General features: G+C 37.5%; 1 protein-coding gene across 6 annotated transcripts in view; it reads left to right on the plus strand.

Moving 5' to 3' along the window:
- Positions 1-15,091, plus strand: part of GRM7 (glutamate metabotropic receptor 7) — an 862,741-nt gene that overhangs the window by 442,815 nt on the left and 404,835 nt on the right. For all 6 annotated transcript variants that reach the window (XR_016512405.1, XR_016512404.1, XM_090284096.1 and 3 more), the window contains exon 3: positions 10,958-11,099. Coding sequence is in view for 4 of the 6 variants with exons in the window: in XM_090284096.1 (XP_090140222.1) it covers positions 10,958-11,099 (142 nt within the window). In the remaining 2 variants the exon portion in view is untranslated. The remainder of the gene's footprint in view (positions 1-10,957; positions 11,100-15,091) is intronic.

Here is a 15,091-nt window from a genome sequence, read left to right on the forward strand (position 1 = left end):
GAAGATCAATCCCTTGTTTTAAGTATCATTGGCAAATATGTTTCCCCATATGGTTGTTTCCCTTTTCATCTTGCTGATGTTTTCTTTTGCTGAGCAGAAACTCTTTAGTTTGATGTAATCCCATTTTATTTTTTCCTTTATTTCTCTTCCCTTAAGAGATATATTGGCAAAAATATTGCTGTGTGGGATATCTGAAATTTTCCTGTGTTTTCCTCTAGGACTTTTATAGTGTCATGACTTACATTTAAGTCTTTGATTCTCTTGAATTCATTCTTGTGTAGGGTGTAAGGTGGTGGTCTAGTTTTATTTATTTATTTGTTTGTTTGTTTGTTTGTTTATTTATTTATTTACATGACCCTGTCCAGTTCTCCCAGCACCTTTTGTTGAAGGGGCTCTTTTCATTCCATTTGATGTTCCTTCCCCCTTTGTCAAATATTAGTTGACCATATAGACCTGAGTGTATTTCAGGGTTTTCTATTCTGTTCTATTGATCTATGTGTCTGTTCTTATGCCAGTGCCAGGCTGTTTTGATTACCGTGGCTTTGTAATATAGTTTGACATCAGGTATTGTAATTCTGTCTACTGTGTTCTTCTATCTCAAGATTGTTGTGGCTACCCGGGGTCTTTTTTGGTTCCATATAAATCTTGAAAGTATTTGTTCTAGGTCTGCAAAATATGTCACTGGTATTTTAATAGGGATTGCGTTGAATCTATAAATTGCTTTGGGTAGTATGGACATTTTAATGATGTTGATTCTTCCCATCCATGAACATGGTATATGCTTCCATTTATTTGTATCTTCCTTAATTTCTTTCTTCAGTGTTATATAGTTCTCCAAGTACAGATCTGTTACCTCCTTGATTAAGTTTATTCCTAGGTATATTTTTCTTGTTGCTATAGTAAATGAGATATTTTTTTTTGGTTTCTATCTCTGAGATTTTATTATTGGTCTACAGAAATGCCTTCGATTTCTAAATATTGACTTCGTACCCTGCTATCTTGCCAAATTCACTTATTATCTCGAGCAGTTTTTTCATGGAGTCTATAGGATTTTCTGTGTACATTATCATGCCATCCTCAAATAATGACAGTTTTACTTCCTCTTTCCCAATTTGGATGCCTTTTACAATATTCCCTCACTTATTATGGTATTACATTCTAGATGCCCCTGCGAAGTAGGAACCTTACATTTATTCTACACTCTTAAACCTATGTAACTTTAACAACGTACGTATACAGTACTGTAATATTCCACGATATAGCAAAAAATCCATGATAAATAATTAAATATAATATTTTTAAAAATCCCACAATACAGTGAGGATGCAATTAGTGAACTGTGATATAGTGAGGGACTACTGTATTTCTTTTCCTTGTCTGATTGCTGTGGCTAGAACTTCGAAGACTATGTTGAATATGAATGGAGAGAGTGGACATCTTTGTCTTGTACTTGATCTCAGGGGAAATGCTTTTAGTTTTTGACCATTGAGTATGATGTTGGCTTCAAGTTTCTCATATATGGCCTTTATTATGTTGAGATATGGTCCCTCTATTGCCATTTTGCTGAGTATTGTCATCATAACTGGGTGTTGTACTTTATCAAACGCTTTTTTAGCATCCATTGACATGATCATGTGATGTTTGTCTTTCATTTTATTTGGTATATTATGTTTATTGATTTGTGAATATTAAACCATCTTTGCATCTCTGGGATGAATCCCATTTGATCGTGGTGTATAATCTTTTTAATGTGTTGCTGGATTTGGTTTGCCAATATTTGTTGAGGATTTTAGCATCTATGTTCATCAGAGATATTGACCTGGTTTTGGAATTAGGATGATATTGCCTTCATAGAAAGAGTTTGGGAGTCTTCGCTTTTCTTGGATTTTTTGGAATAGTTTGAGAAGGATAGGCATTAGTTCTTCCCTAAATGTTTTGTAAAATTCATCTGTGAAGCCATCTGGTCCAGGGCTTTTATATGCCAGGAGCTTTTTGATTACTGATTCAATATCATTACTTGTTATCAGTGTTCAGGCTTTCTGCTTCTTCTTGATTCAGTTTTGGAAGACTATATGTTTCCAGAAATTTGTCCATTTCATCTAGGTTGTCAAATTTCTTGCCATACAATTGTTTGTAGTAATTTCATACAATTCTTTGTATTTGTGTGGTATCAGTTGTGATTTCTCCTCTTTTGTTTCTAATTTTGTTTATTTGAGTCCTCTCTCTTTTTTCTTGATGAACCTGGCTAAAAGCTTGTCAGTTTTGTTTGTCTTTTCAAAGAACCAGCTCCTGCTTTTATTGATCTTTTGAATTGTTTGTTTAGTCTCTGTGTCTTTTGATTCTGCTCTGATCTTGATGATTTCCTTCTTTCTATTGCTCTGGGCACTTTTTTGTTGTTGTTCCTCTAGTTCTTACAGCTGTAGGGTTAGATTTTTTGTTTGAGATTCTTCTATCCCTTTTGATAGTCCTGGATTGCTTTGAACTTTCCTCTCAGGACTGCTTTCTCTGTGTCCTATAGGTTTGGGGCAGTTGTGTACTCATTATCATTTGTTTCTTGGTTTCTTCCTTGAAGTCATTGTTAACCCATTCATTATTTAATAGCATGTTATTCATTTTCCATGAGTTTGAATGTCTTTAACATTTTTCCTTGAGGTTGATTTCCAGTTTCAAGCCATTGTGATCTGAGAAGATGCTTGATATAATTTCAATTTTCTTCAATTTGTTGAGGCTTGTTTTGTGTGCTACCATGTGGTCTATCTTTGAAAATGCTCAACGTGCACTTGAAAATAATGTGTATTTTGCTTCTTTGAGGTGAAAAGTTCTATATGTATCAATTAAGTCCATTTGTTCTAGAGTGTTATTGAATGTCTCAATATCCTTGGTGTTTCTTTGCTTTGAAGATCTGTTCATTGTTGACAATGGGGTGTTAAAATCCCCTACTATGAGTGTGTTGCATTCAATATTCTTCTTGTAGTCTTCCAAGATTTTCCTTATATATTTGGGTGCTCTTATATGGGTGCATATATGTTTACAAGGGTTGTATCTTCTTGATGGAGTGTTCCCTTATGTATTATGAAATGTCCTTCTTTGTCTCTTTTTATGGCCTTTGCTGTGAAATCTGTTTTTTTTTTTTTTTTTTTTTTTTTTGGATATAAGTATTGTAACCTCAGCTTTTTGTGTGTGTCAATTTGTTTGGAATACTTTTTTCCATCCCTTCACATTAAGTCTGTGTAGATATTTTGTTTTGAGGTGGGTCTTTTGTAGACAGCATATATGTGGGTCATGTTTTCATATCCATTCTGCTACCCTATTTCTTTTGATTGGAGCATTTAATCCATTTACATTTAAGGTTATTATTGACAGGTATTTATTTATTTCCCTTTGTATCTGTGTTCCTCTCCTTCTCTCTTTTTCTTCTTAAAGCAGGCCTTTTAGCATATCTTGCAATGCTGGTTTGGTGGGTATTTTTTTAGCCTTCCTTTATCTGGGAAACTCCTGATTTTCCCTTCCATTTTGAACGAGAGCCTTCCTGGGTAGAGTAGTCTTGGTTGTAGGTCTTTGTTTTTCATCGCTTGAAATATTTTTTTGCCATTCCCTTCTGGCTTGTAGTGTTTCTGTTGAGAAATTAGCTGATAGCCTTATTGGAGCTCCTTTGTATATTATTTGCTGTTTTCCCTTGCTGCCTTTAGGGTTCTTTCTTTGTCTTTGAATGTTGCCATTTTAATTTGATGTGCCTTAGAATGGGCCTCCTTGGTTTCATCTTCATTGGGATCCTCTGTGCTTCCTGTTCTTGTGAGACTTTTTCTCTTCTCATGTTCTCGAAGTTTTCTTTCATTACTTTTTCAGTCAGGTTTTCTATCGCTTGCTCCTCTTCTTCTCCTTCTAGTATCTCTATGATATGGATATTATTGTGTTTCATGTTGTCCTGAAGATCTCTTAAACCCTCTTCATCCTTTTTCAGTCTTTTTTCATTTTGTTGCACTGTCTGGGAATATTTTTCTATGTTGTCCTCCAGCTCACTGATACAATCCTCTGCTTCATTTAGTCTGCTTTTTATTGCTTCTACTGTGTTCTTTAGTTCAGAAATTGTATTCTTCATTTCTTCCTGGCTCTTATTGATAGTTTCTGTATACTTTTTCATGCTGGTATAGTTCTTAGTAAGTTCCTTGTAGCTTCTCTGAAGCTCTTTGTAGTTCTTCTGGAGTTTGTTGTATCTTTCTGAGTTTGTTGAGTTCATTGAGGTTCCTCATTACCATTGTTTTGAATTCCATGACTGATAGTTTGCTTGCCTCTATTTCATCTATCCCTCCTTCTGGGAATTCCTTCTTTCCTTATGCTGGGGTGTTGTTTCTCCTTCTCCTCATTTTAGGGGGTTCTTCTTGTTTGTTTCTGTTCTTTCATTGACCTGCTTTTATTTCCTGTCTTTGTGGTGTGACGTTTTGTATACAATTGTTGTGCTGCTGCCTCATGCTGATGCCACTTGGAGGGGTATAGTCTGCTTAAGAGATTTCTCCCATAGCACTCAGGATGATTCTGTGCTGTGATATAGTCTGCTGCTCCCCCAGCTCTTTCTCCAGAGCCAGCGCCTGTAGTTCACTTCATCCTCATTTGGCCTCAGCCTGGGGCAAGTATGCTCCCTCACGCAGGCCAGGGGAAGGTGGTGGGCTGGCTGTTTGCATGCTGGGGCAGGTGGATTACAGGATCTTCTGTGCGCTGGCCTGGGGTGCACTGGGGTGGGCGGATTGGTTGCATGCCAGGGCAGGCAGGTCATGGGTTCTTCTGTGCACAGCCACCTGTGGGGTGGCTGAGGGTGGGCTAGTTGCATGCTGCGGTGGGCAGACTGGGGCACTCCCTCCCATACTGGACCAGGGGCAAAAGGTGGGGAGTGGGTGAGTGCTCTCCTCCCCATGCATTCCTCAAGAATCTCGCCCTGCCCCTAGACTTTCCTTCCCGGTGCGCAAAAAACAATCAAAAGAGACTTCTGGCCAAGATCGAGGTCTAGACAGACACGCTGCATCTTCCTCCACAATTAAGAAGGAATACAACTACCAACAAACTAGAGACAACCAGAAGTCCCAGAAAACTGAGCTGCATGGAAATCCAACAAACAAAGATATAAAGAAGAAATACTCATCCAGACAGGTAGGAGAGGCAGAGCCGGTATGGAAAGGATGTGGTGTGGTGGTGGCAGCAGCAGCAGGTCAGCATAAAGTGCAGTCACACATTTTAAATAGTTGGGAGGGACACCTGGGGAGCCCTCCCAGCACCAGACCAGACCATGCAGCTCACAGTTATAGCACCAGGGAAAATAAAGCTTCTTTACTTCTGACTGTGCCAACCAGTGGGGATTGAGGCGGAGGAAGAAATTACTGGTCTCTCAGCAATCTGCTTGTTTAAAGGGCCCCCACAGTCCTAGAATATCAGCAGACCCACCTACTCTGGGAACGACAGCCAGGAAAACAGCTAGAAGCTAGAGAGGTGCCAGTTCCGTACAAGTGGGAGAAGTGCCTGGAAAAGGGGTGAGTGCTGAGCAAGTAGCATTGTTCCCTCTCAGACCCCTCCCCCACCAGCAGTGCCACAACGTGGTGAAACGAATCGTCCTCTACTGATGAACACCTAAGACTCTGTTCCTTACAACATCACAGGTGCGACAGCTTTACCTAAGACACAGAGGCAAACAAATACAGAAGCCTGTCAAGATGAGGAGACAGAGAAGTATGGCCCAAAAGAGAACTGATCAAGGTTTCAGTGGGAGAACTAAGCAAAGAGGAGATAGCCAACCTAACAAAGAGGAGATAACCAACCTAACAGATGCAGAGTTCAAAACACTGGTGATAAAGATGCTCACAGGCTTGACAGATATGCTTAAGTATGGCAAACGCATAAGAGAAGAAGTGAAAGCTATGCTAAATGAAACGAAGGAAAATGCACACAAAACCAATGGTGAAGGGAAGGAAACTGGGGTTCAAACCAATGATTTGGAACATAATGAAGAAAAAAATAGTCAACCAGTACAGAATGAGGAAACAAGAATTGAAAAAAAATGTTGAGAGCCTTAGAAACCTCTGGGACAACTGCAAACATGCCAATATCCACACCATAGGAGTGTCAGAAGCAGAAGAGGAAGAGCAAGAAATTAAAAACTTATGTGAGAAAATAATGAAGGAAAGCTCCCCAGATCTGATGAAGGAAATAGACATACAAGTCCAGGAAGCACAGAGAGTTCCAAACAAGCTAGGCCCAAAAAGGACCACACCAAGACACATTATAATTAAAATGCCAAAGGTTCAAGATAAAGAGAGACTCTTAAAAGCAGCAAGAGAAAAGCAGAGAGTTAGCTACAAAGGGGTGCCTATAAGAGTATCAGCTGATTTTTCAAAAGAAACTTTGCAGGCAAGAAGGGGCTGGCAAGAAATATGCAAGGTGATGAAAAACAAGGACTTACAACCAAGATTACTCTATCCATCAAAGCTATCATTTAGAATGGAAGGTTATATGAAGTGCTTCCCAGACAAGGTAAAGCTAAAGGAGTTTATCACCAAGCTATTACTATATGAAATGTTAAAGGGACTTACTTAAGAAAAAGAAGATCAAAACTATGAACATTAAAATGACAACAAACTCACAACTATCAACAATTGAACCTAAAAAATAAAAACAAAATCCAAACTAAGCAAACCAGAATAGAAACAGAATCATAGGTATGGGAATAATCTGGGGCGTTATCAGCTGGGAGGGGCAAGGGAGGGAAATAAAGAAATGGTGCAGGGATTAAGAAGCATAATTGTTTGGTACAAAACAGACAGGGGGAATTTAAGAATAATATAGGAAAGTGTGAAGCCAAAGAACTTATATGCATGACCCATGGACATGAACTAAGGTTGGGGAGATTACTGGGAGGAAGGGGTGTACTGGGCAGAGGAGAACAAAGGGAAAAAGAAGTTGGGACTACTGTAACAACATAATAAAATATACTTTTAAAAAATCAAAAGAAAACACACACACACACACACACACACAAGCTGCTCCTTGCCTCTCATGGCCAGATGCCACCTGGCCTACTCCTGGATCTGCCAGTGGGCAGAGTTTTGCCATCCCCTGTCAGGGGAAATCTAGGGTCACTAAAAAGTCTTTGCCTACTGCCAGCTGCAGCTTGGGGAGCCAAGCCAACCACAACTTGCATCTCGCTCCTTTCTCTGCAATCCTCACCAGACAGGTTGCTCCCAGATGGTCTCCTCTGCTGCCAGCAGCACCAAGGCTCAATTCCTGCCAGTATTCAGATGTTAACTGAGTTGCTCTGTCCACAATTAGCCTAAACTACAGGTCTTGGGAGCAACCAAGTGCAGCCTCCCCTCACTTCTCCACCATCTTTCTCTGTTTTGCACACTTCTTTTGGTCTTTAGTCTTGCTTACAGTTTCTAGTCAAACATTTTTCAAGTTATAACTCATCTCCTTCAGTGAAATATCCTGATACATTTGTAATACAGTTAGAGTTCATTTGTCAGTCTGCATTCTAATCTAGAACTCTTTGATATGCTGATTATTGTTTTTTTAATTTGCAAAGAGTGAAGTTGAATTATTGTACTGTTGCATTCTTAAGGTCTTGGTAAGTATATGGAATCATGTGTCTACCACCACAGTATCATACAGGATATTTGTATAATCCAGAATTCCCTTATGTGTTTCCCTTTAGTTAACCCTCGTTTCTATCCCAACCGCTGGCATCCATTGATCTACTTTCCACCCCTATGTTTTATTTTTCTGTAGTGTCATATAAATAGAATACTACATTATGCAGTCTTTATGTGATTTCTTTTATTTGGCAAAATGTGTTTAACATTTACTCATGTTCTTCCACAAATCATTAGTTCCTTATGCTGCTGAGGAGTATTCTATTGTGTGGATGTACCATAGTTTATCTATTCACCTGTTGATAGATGTCTTAGCTGTTTCCAGTTTCAGTGGTTATGAATAAAGTTTCTATAAACATTTGTGGGTACATTTGTGTGAACATAACTTTTCTATGTACTTGGATAAATACCTTGCATTTGAGCTTCTGCTTGGTATGTTAATTCTATATTTAATATTTCTGGAATGCCAACGTGTTTTCCAAGGTGGCTATACCCTTATGCATTCCCATCAGCATTGAACAAGCATGTCTATGGGTCTGCATTTTTTCCAGCGTTTGGTATTATTAGCTTTGAAAAATTCAAAATGCTACTTTAACAGGTATATAATGATATATTATTGTGTTTTAGTTAGCATTTCCTAATGACTAATATTGAGTATTTTTTTATGTGCTTGCTTGCCATCTCTATCTTTTTTTATATGTGTCTATTCAGATGTTCTGCACATTTTGAGTTTTTTTTTCTTTTTTTATTGCTGAATTAAAGAGTTCTTTATATATTATGGATACAGGTCATCATTAGATATATAATTCATACCCCACCCCCCAGCCTCTGGCTTGTGTTTTTATTTTTTTAATACTATTTTTTATAGAACAGAAGTTTTAAATTTTTATAAAACCCAGTTTATCAATTTTTTATTTATAGATTGTGTTTTTGTTGTCATATCCAAAACCTCATGGCTAAACCTAATATTATACAGATTTTTCTCTTTCTTCTAAAAGTTTTCTAGTTCCAGACTTTACTCTTAGGTCTATCATCCATTTGGAGTTAATTTTTGGATATAGTATGAGGTATACGTCAAGATTGATTATTTCTGCACATGGATATCCATTTGTTTCAGCATCATTTGGGGAAAAGACTACCATCTCTCCATTGACTTCCTTTACACCTTTGCTAACAATCAGTTAACTTCACTTCTGGACCTCTTTTCTGTCCCAGTGATCTATAAGTATCCATCATTTTACCAATCCCATTTTGTCTTGATTATGGTACCTTGATAGTAAGTTTTATATTTCAGCTGAGTTCTCCAGTTTTGTTCTTCCTTTTCAGTTACTTTGATTATTCTGACTTCTTTTGCTTTTTTTGCATAAATATTAGAATTAGCTGTTGATATATATTTTAAAAGGCTTAGATTTTTATTGTGATTGCATTGAATCTAAGTAAAACTGGAGAGAATTTATTTAAATTATTTTTTAAACTTTGTTTAACCATATTTTAGAGTTTTCAACATGTAGGTACTAGATATGTTTTGTTAGACTTATAAATAAGCACTGCATTTTGGGTGACATTGTAATTGACATTGTTTTGGTTTAAACTTCCAACTGTTGATATTAATATATATGTATATGATTGACTTTTGTATTTTGATATCCCACAACCTTGCTTAACTCACTTTTTAGTTCCAAGAGCTTTGGGGAAGTTCCTTGAGGGGGATTTCTACATGGACAATCCTGTCATCTGCAATTAGGATCGTCTTTTGCAGTCTGTACACTTTTTGTTTTGTTTTCTTTCTTCAATCCTCTGACAAGAATGTCCAGTGAAATGTTTAATAGGAGTGAGGAAAAAGGAAAAGTTTAGACTTGCAGTTTCTCACTATTAAGTATGATATTTGTTGTAATGCTTTTATGGATGCCTATTATTAGGTTAAGAAATTTCTCCTCTTACCCAAGATTACAGTTTTTATCACAATGTATATTGAATTGTGTTAAGTGCATTTTTGCATGTTTTGAGGTGATCATGTAGTTTTTAAATTTAATCTGATAATATGCAAATTATGATTGATTTTTGAATAATGAATCAGCTTTGCATTCCTTGGATGAAATCCACTTGTTTATGATGCATTATCACTTTTTTATGTACTGCTGTATTTGTCTTGGTGATTTTGGGGGACTTTTGCAAGTATGGTCATGAATAATATATCTTTATAAATTTTAGAATATCTTTATATTATTTGGTTATTAGCATAATACTGACCTTATAAAATGAATTATTTTGTCTCCTTTTTTATTCTGGAACAAATCATGGAGATTATATTGTATTTATTAACTGTTCAGTAGAATTCATTATTGAAAACATCTGAGCTTAGATAGTTTATTTACGTATGTTTTTCTTAACTGATAATTTGTTATTTTAATGTATATTGGACTATTTAGGTTATCTATTCTTCATTCAGTTTTGGTAGTTGGTGTCTTTCAAGGAATTCTATTTTATTTAAGTTGCTGAATTTCTTATCATAAAGTTGTTTATATAGTTTTTCTCTTATTTCTTGAAACAGAAGCTTACAGTGCTTAGTAAATGGCCCCATATTTTCCTGTCTTGAAATTCATGATGTCAATGAATATAACAACAGCTCAGAAAAGTTTAGAGTAAACTAATTTTTTTAATCCCCATGTCTTCTAGCATAAAATAGGCAATACTAGCTTATAAGATTTTAAAGATAAAATAACATACATAAAACAATTGTGGCATGGGCATCACAAAGTATATGGTAAATAAAAATGTGTTATTATGATTTATGACTTGTAATAGTTATTAGTGGTGTTTTTCTCATTGTTTTATTTTTAGATTTGTGTCATTGTCTCTAAGCTTTAAAAGTTGGGATGGGTATGAAGGAAAAATAATAAAACCCTGGAAAGTAAACTCTAGAAGTCACAGATATAAACATAAGCTTTACCTGTTCCTTTTACGATTATTGTTTTTATTGTCTGTTTATTGTAGACCATGTCATTTTAAAGACCTCCTACCCATTCTGTCAACCTCAGCCTACCTCCCCAGAATCAATGATTCATATTTCTGAGCATAATTAGCCATTTATAAGTGCACTATAAAGAGAATGAGGCTTTACTATACCCTGGAAGGTGCAACAAGTATGAACAATAACTCAGGACTCAACATAATATCTTAAGCCTTCTTCATTCAGCAATATCACCAAGAAAGTGCTGTGTAGTCAGAATTCAAAATACCCTCACCACCACCCCAGTTACTTTCCCTGGTTTCTTTGGTATCTTTGTAGGAACTTTATTGACACTTTACTTTCTTTTCTTAAACAGGTGGGCTCTGCATTGCCCAGTCCGTGAGAATCCCCCAGGAGCGCAAAGACAGGACCATTGACTTTGATAGAATTATCAAACAGCTCCTGGACACCCCCAACTCCAGGGCCGTCGTGATTTTTGCCAACGATGAGGATATAAAGTAAGGATGAGTGATGACATTTGTTCATATGCATGTTGTTACTTTGAGAAACAAAAAGATCAGGATACCAGCAGAGAAACAGGAAAAGAGAGAGAAAATACTCAAAGCTATAATCACATAGTGGTGAAGGGTGTATGTGTTTTTCTACCCCATGTGAGGAATTACAGTGAAGCACAGAAGCTGCAGTGTGTTGCTGCCCTGTTCTGTGTTTTCCACCTATTAGCAAAATAATGTATTCAGTTACTTATAAAAAGAGAAAACTGCTAACATTTTATAGTTTCTTTTATTAAAAATATATCCAAATGTAACAGACTTTTATCCAAAAGTGGGTCTTCTTAATGTAAAAGAAAAATGTCACAATCCTGGCTATATTGTTACAGCTTTAGACTCAATATGTTCAAAACCATGCATGTTATTACTCCACATTCTCAATCTACTTTTTCCTCTCCCTGTCATTATCTTGATCCTTCTTAGAGTAAAAATTGGATTGCAGCTCTGGCTGATGTGACTCAGTTGGTTGGAGCATCGTCCCATAAACCAAAAGACTGTGGATTGGATTCCCTGTCAGGGCACAGGCCTAGGTTTTGAGTTCAGTGTGAGAGGCAACTGATGGATGTTTCCCTCTCACATCCATCTCTGTCTTCTGTTCTCTTTCCCTCCCCTCCCCACTCTCTAAAAATTAATAAGCATGTGTTCAGGTGAGAATAAAAGACTTTTTTAAAAACATATTGTAACCTTTTTCATTTTTTTAAGATTTTTATTTATTTTTAGAGAGTGGAAGGAAGAGAGAAAGAGAGGGAAAAAAACATCAAAGTGTGGTTGTCTCTTGCATGCCCCCATCTGGGGACCTGGCCCGCAACCCAGGCATGTGCCCTGACTTGGAATCTAACCAGTGACCCTTTGGTTCCCAGGCCGATGCTCAGTCCACTAAGGCACACTAGTCAGCCAGGGTCTACTATCACCCTTATGGTTTTGGTTTTTGCTCATTCATTACTGTCTTAGCCAATACATGTAAAGCTAATGCCTAAAATGTTTCTAGACCATAAATATCCCCTGTTTATTTTCTGACCACTGCCACCCTGGCTCAGAATGCTTTTTAAAAAATATTTTTTTGTTTTATTTTATTTTCTCTTATTTTAATTTTATTTTATTTTTAAAGTAAACAGTAATTATGCCTGGTTAAAAACTCATAAAATAGAGATTATGGCCAGGATGGAGGCCTAAACAGACACACTGCATCTCCCTCCACATCTGAGGGGGTATGCAACTGCCTCAGGGCTGGAGACAACCAGAAGTTTCAGGGGGTCGAGCTGCATGGAGGTCCAACAAACAAGGATGTAGGGAGGAAGTGCTCATCTGGATGGGTAGCGGAGGGAGAAGCTGGGGCAGAGAGGACGCGGTGTGGTGGTGGTTGCTGTGGCAGCAGCAGTGGTGGTGGCGGGCTGGCAGAAAGAGCAGTTACACATTTTAGGGAGTTGGGAGGGACACCTGGGGAGTGTTCCCAGCTCCTCACCAGGCCTCACAGCTCATAGTCCCAGCCCTGGGGAACATTGCTTCTGACTGTGCAAACCAGTGGGGGTTGGGGTGGAGCCAGAAACTGCCAGTCTCTCAGCAGAGTCCACTTGTTTAAAGGGCCCCCATGGTCCTAGAACATTCGCATACCCACCCACTCTGGGAACCAGGGCCAGGGAAACAGCTAGAGGGGCGCCAGTCTCATATGGAGGTGGAAGAGCTGCCTGGAAGAGGGGCAAGTGCTGGGCAGGCAGCATTGTTCCCTTTCAGACTCCTCCTCCACATACAGCACATCGACATGGTGAAACAGGTTGCCCTGTACTGACAAATCCCTAAGATTCTGCCCCTTACAATATAACAAGAGCGACAGCTCTGCCTAAGACACAGAGGCAAACAAACACAGGAGCCTGTCAACATGAGGAGCCAGAGAAGTATGGCCCAAAAGAGGGAGTGGATCAAGGTTCCAGTAGGAAAACTAAGTGACGAGGATATAGCCAACTGAACAGACGCAGAATTCCAGACACTGGTGATAAAGATGCTCACAGGCTTGACAGATGTGCTTGAGTACGGCAAATGCATAAGAGGAGAAGTGAAGGCTATGCTAAGTGAAATGAAGGAAAACCCACACAAAACCAATGGTGAAGGGAAGGAAACTGGGGTTTAAATCAATGATTTGGAATGTAAGGAAGAAAAAAATAGTCAACCAGTACAGAATGAGGAAGCAAGAATTGAAAAAAATGAAGAGAGGCTTAGGAACCTCTGGGACAACTGCAAACGTGCCAACATCTGAATTATGGCGGTGCCAGAAAGAAAAAAAGAAGAGCAAGAAATTGAAAACTTATGTGAAAAAATAATGGAGGAAAACTTCCGAAAATTTGCGAAGGAAACAGACATACAAGTCCAGGAAGCATGGAGAGTCCTGGGCTAGCTGGACCCAAAGGGGACCACACCAAGACACATCATAATTAAAATGCCAAAAATAAAAAGAGAATCCTTAAAGCAGCAAGAGAGAAGTGGAGAGTTTCCTACAAAGGGGTGCCTATAAGACTATCAGCTGATTTCTCAAAAGGAACTTTGCCGGCAAGAAGGGACTGGCAAGTAGTATTCAAGGTGATAAAAAGCAAGGTTACTTTATCCATCAAAGCTATCATTTAGAATGGAAGGGCAGATGAAGTGTTTCCCAGACAAGGTAAAGCTAAAGGAGTTCATCATCACCAAGCCATTATTATATGAAATGTCAAAGGGACTTTCTTAAGAAAAAGAAGATCAAAACTATGAACACTAAAATGACAACAAACTCACAATTATCAACAACTGAATCTAAAAAATAAAAACAAAATTCAACTAAGCAAACCAGAATAGGAACAGAATCAAAGGTATGGGAATCATCTGGGGGGTTATCAGCTGGGAGGGGGAAGGGGAGAAATGAGGAAATGGTGCAGAGACTAAGAAGCATAATCAGTTCGTATATAACAGACAAGGGGAAGTTAAGAATAATGTAGGAAAGGGTGAAGCCAAAGAACTTCTATGCACGACCCATGGACATGAACTAAAGGGGGGAGGGGATTGCTGGAGGGAAGAGGGATACTACGTGGAGGGGGGCAAAGGGGAAAAAATTGGAACTACTGTAACAACATAGTCAATAAAATATACTTAAAAATGTAAAAAAACACAAAAAAACAACTCAAAAAATATAAAAATATTTGGGTAAAGGAAAAATTCCTTACATCCCATTCCCCAGCTGGCTTCTCCTTTCCAAATAAATTGTGTATATATATATATATGAATATATATACATATATATTCATATGTATATGAATATATATATTCTTATATATTCTTCTGAAGACAGTCTATATCTGTACACAACTGCCGCATACCATGTATACATCTTCGTTTGATCCCTGCTAGCCTTTACTTACCATTTTAATTTGGAGATCCTTAAATGTCAGTACCTATAAGTCTCTTATTTTTGAGTAGCTGTGCAGAATTTAATTTTATATCTGTACTATAATTTATGTCACTGCTTCCTTATTGATTGACATTTAAGTTTGAATACAGACATTTGCAATATAAATAATGCTGCAATAAACTTCCTTTTTTACAAATCTGTGTACACAAATATAAATATACATATACATGAATTTGTAACATATATGTTGTGAATATATAGTATCAACATAATACAAATTTATAACATACAAATATATTTTATATGTACATATTTTATCTATTTATAAACTCCTACTAAAAAAATTTCCAAAACAAAGATATGTCCCTTCTTTAAAAAATATAAATATTTTCTTATAAAGCAGTTGGGCAGGTTACCTTTATTCTGATGTGAAGGAGTTGTGTCAGTTTTATTCAATCTTTGTTTGTCTTATAGTTTGAAAAAATATATCATTGAAGTTGAAGGTTACTACTTTCTTTTATCAAGGGTAAAATGTAAGGGCCAGCCCATTATTCCTTCCTGCTAGATT

The sequence above is a fragment of the Furipterus horrens genome, unplaced genomic scaffold (genome assembly GCF_987537825.1).
Source record: "Furipterus horrens unplaced genomic scaffold, mFurHor1.1.pri manual_scaffold_7, whole genome shotgun sequence".
NCBI lineage: Eukaryota > Metazoa > Chordata > Mammalia > Chiroptera > Furipteridae > Furipterus > Furipterus horrens.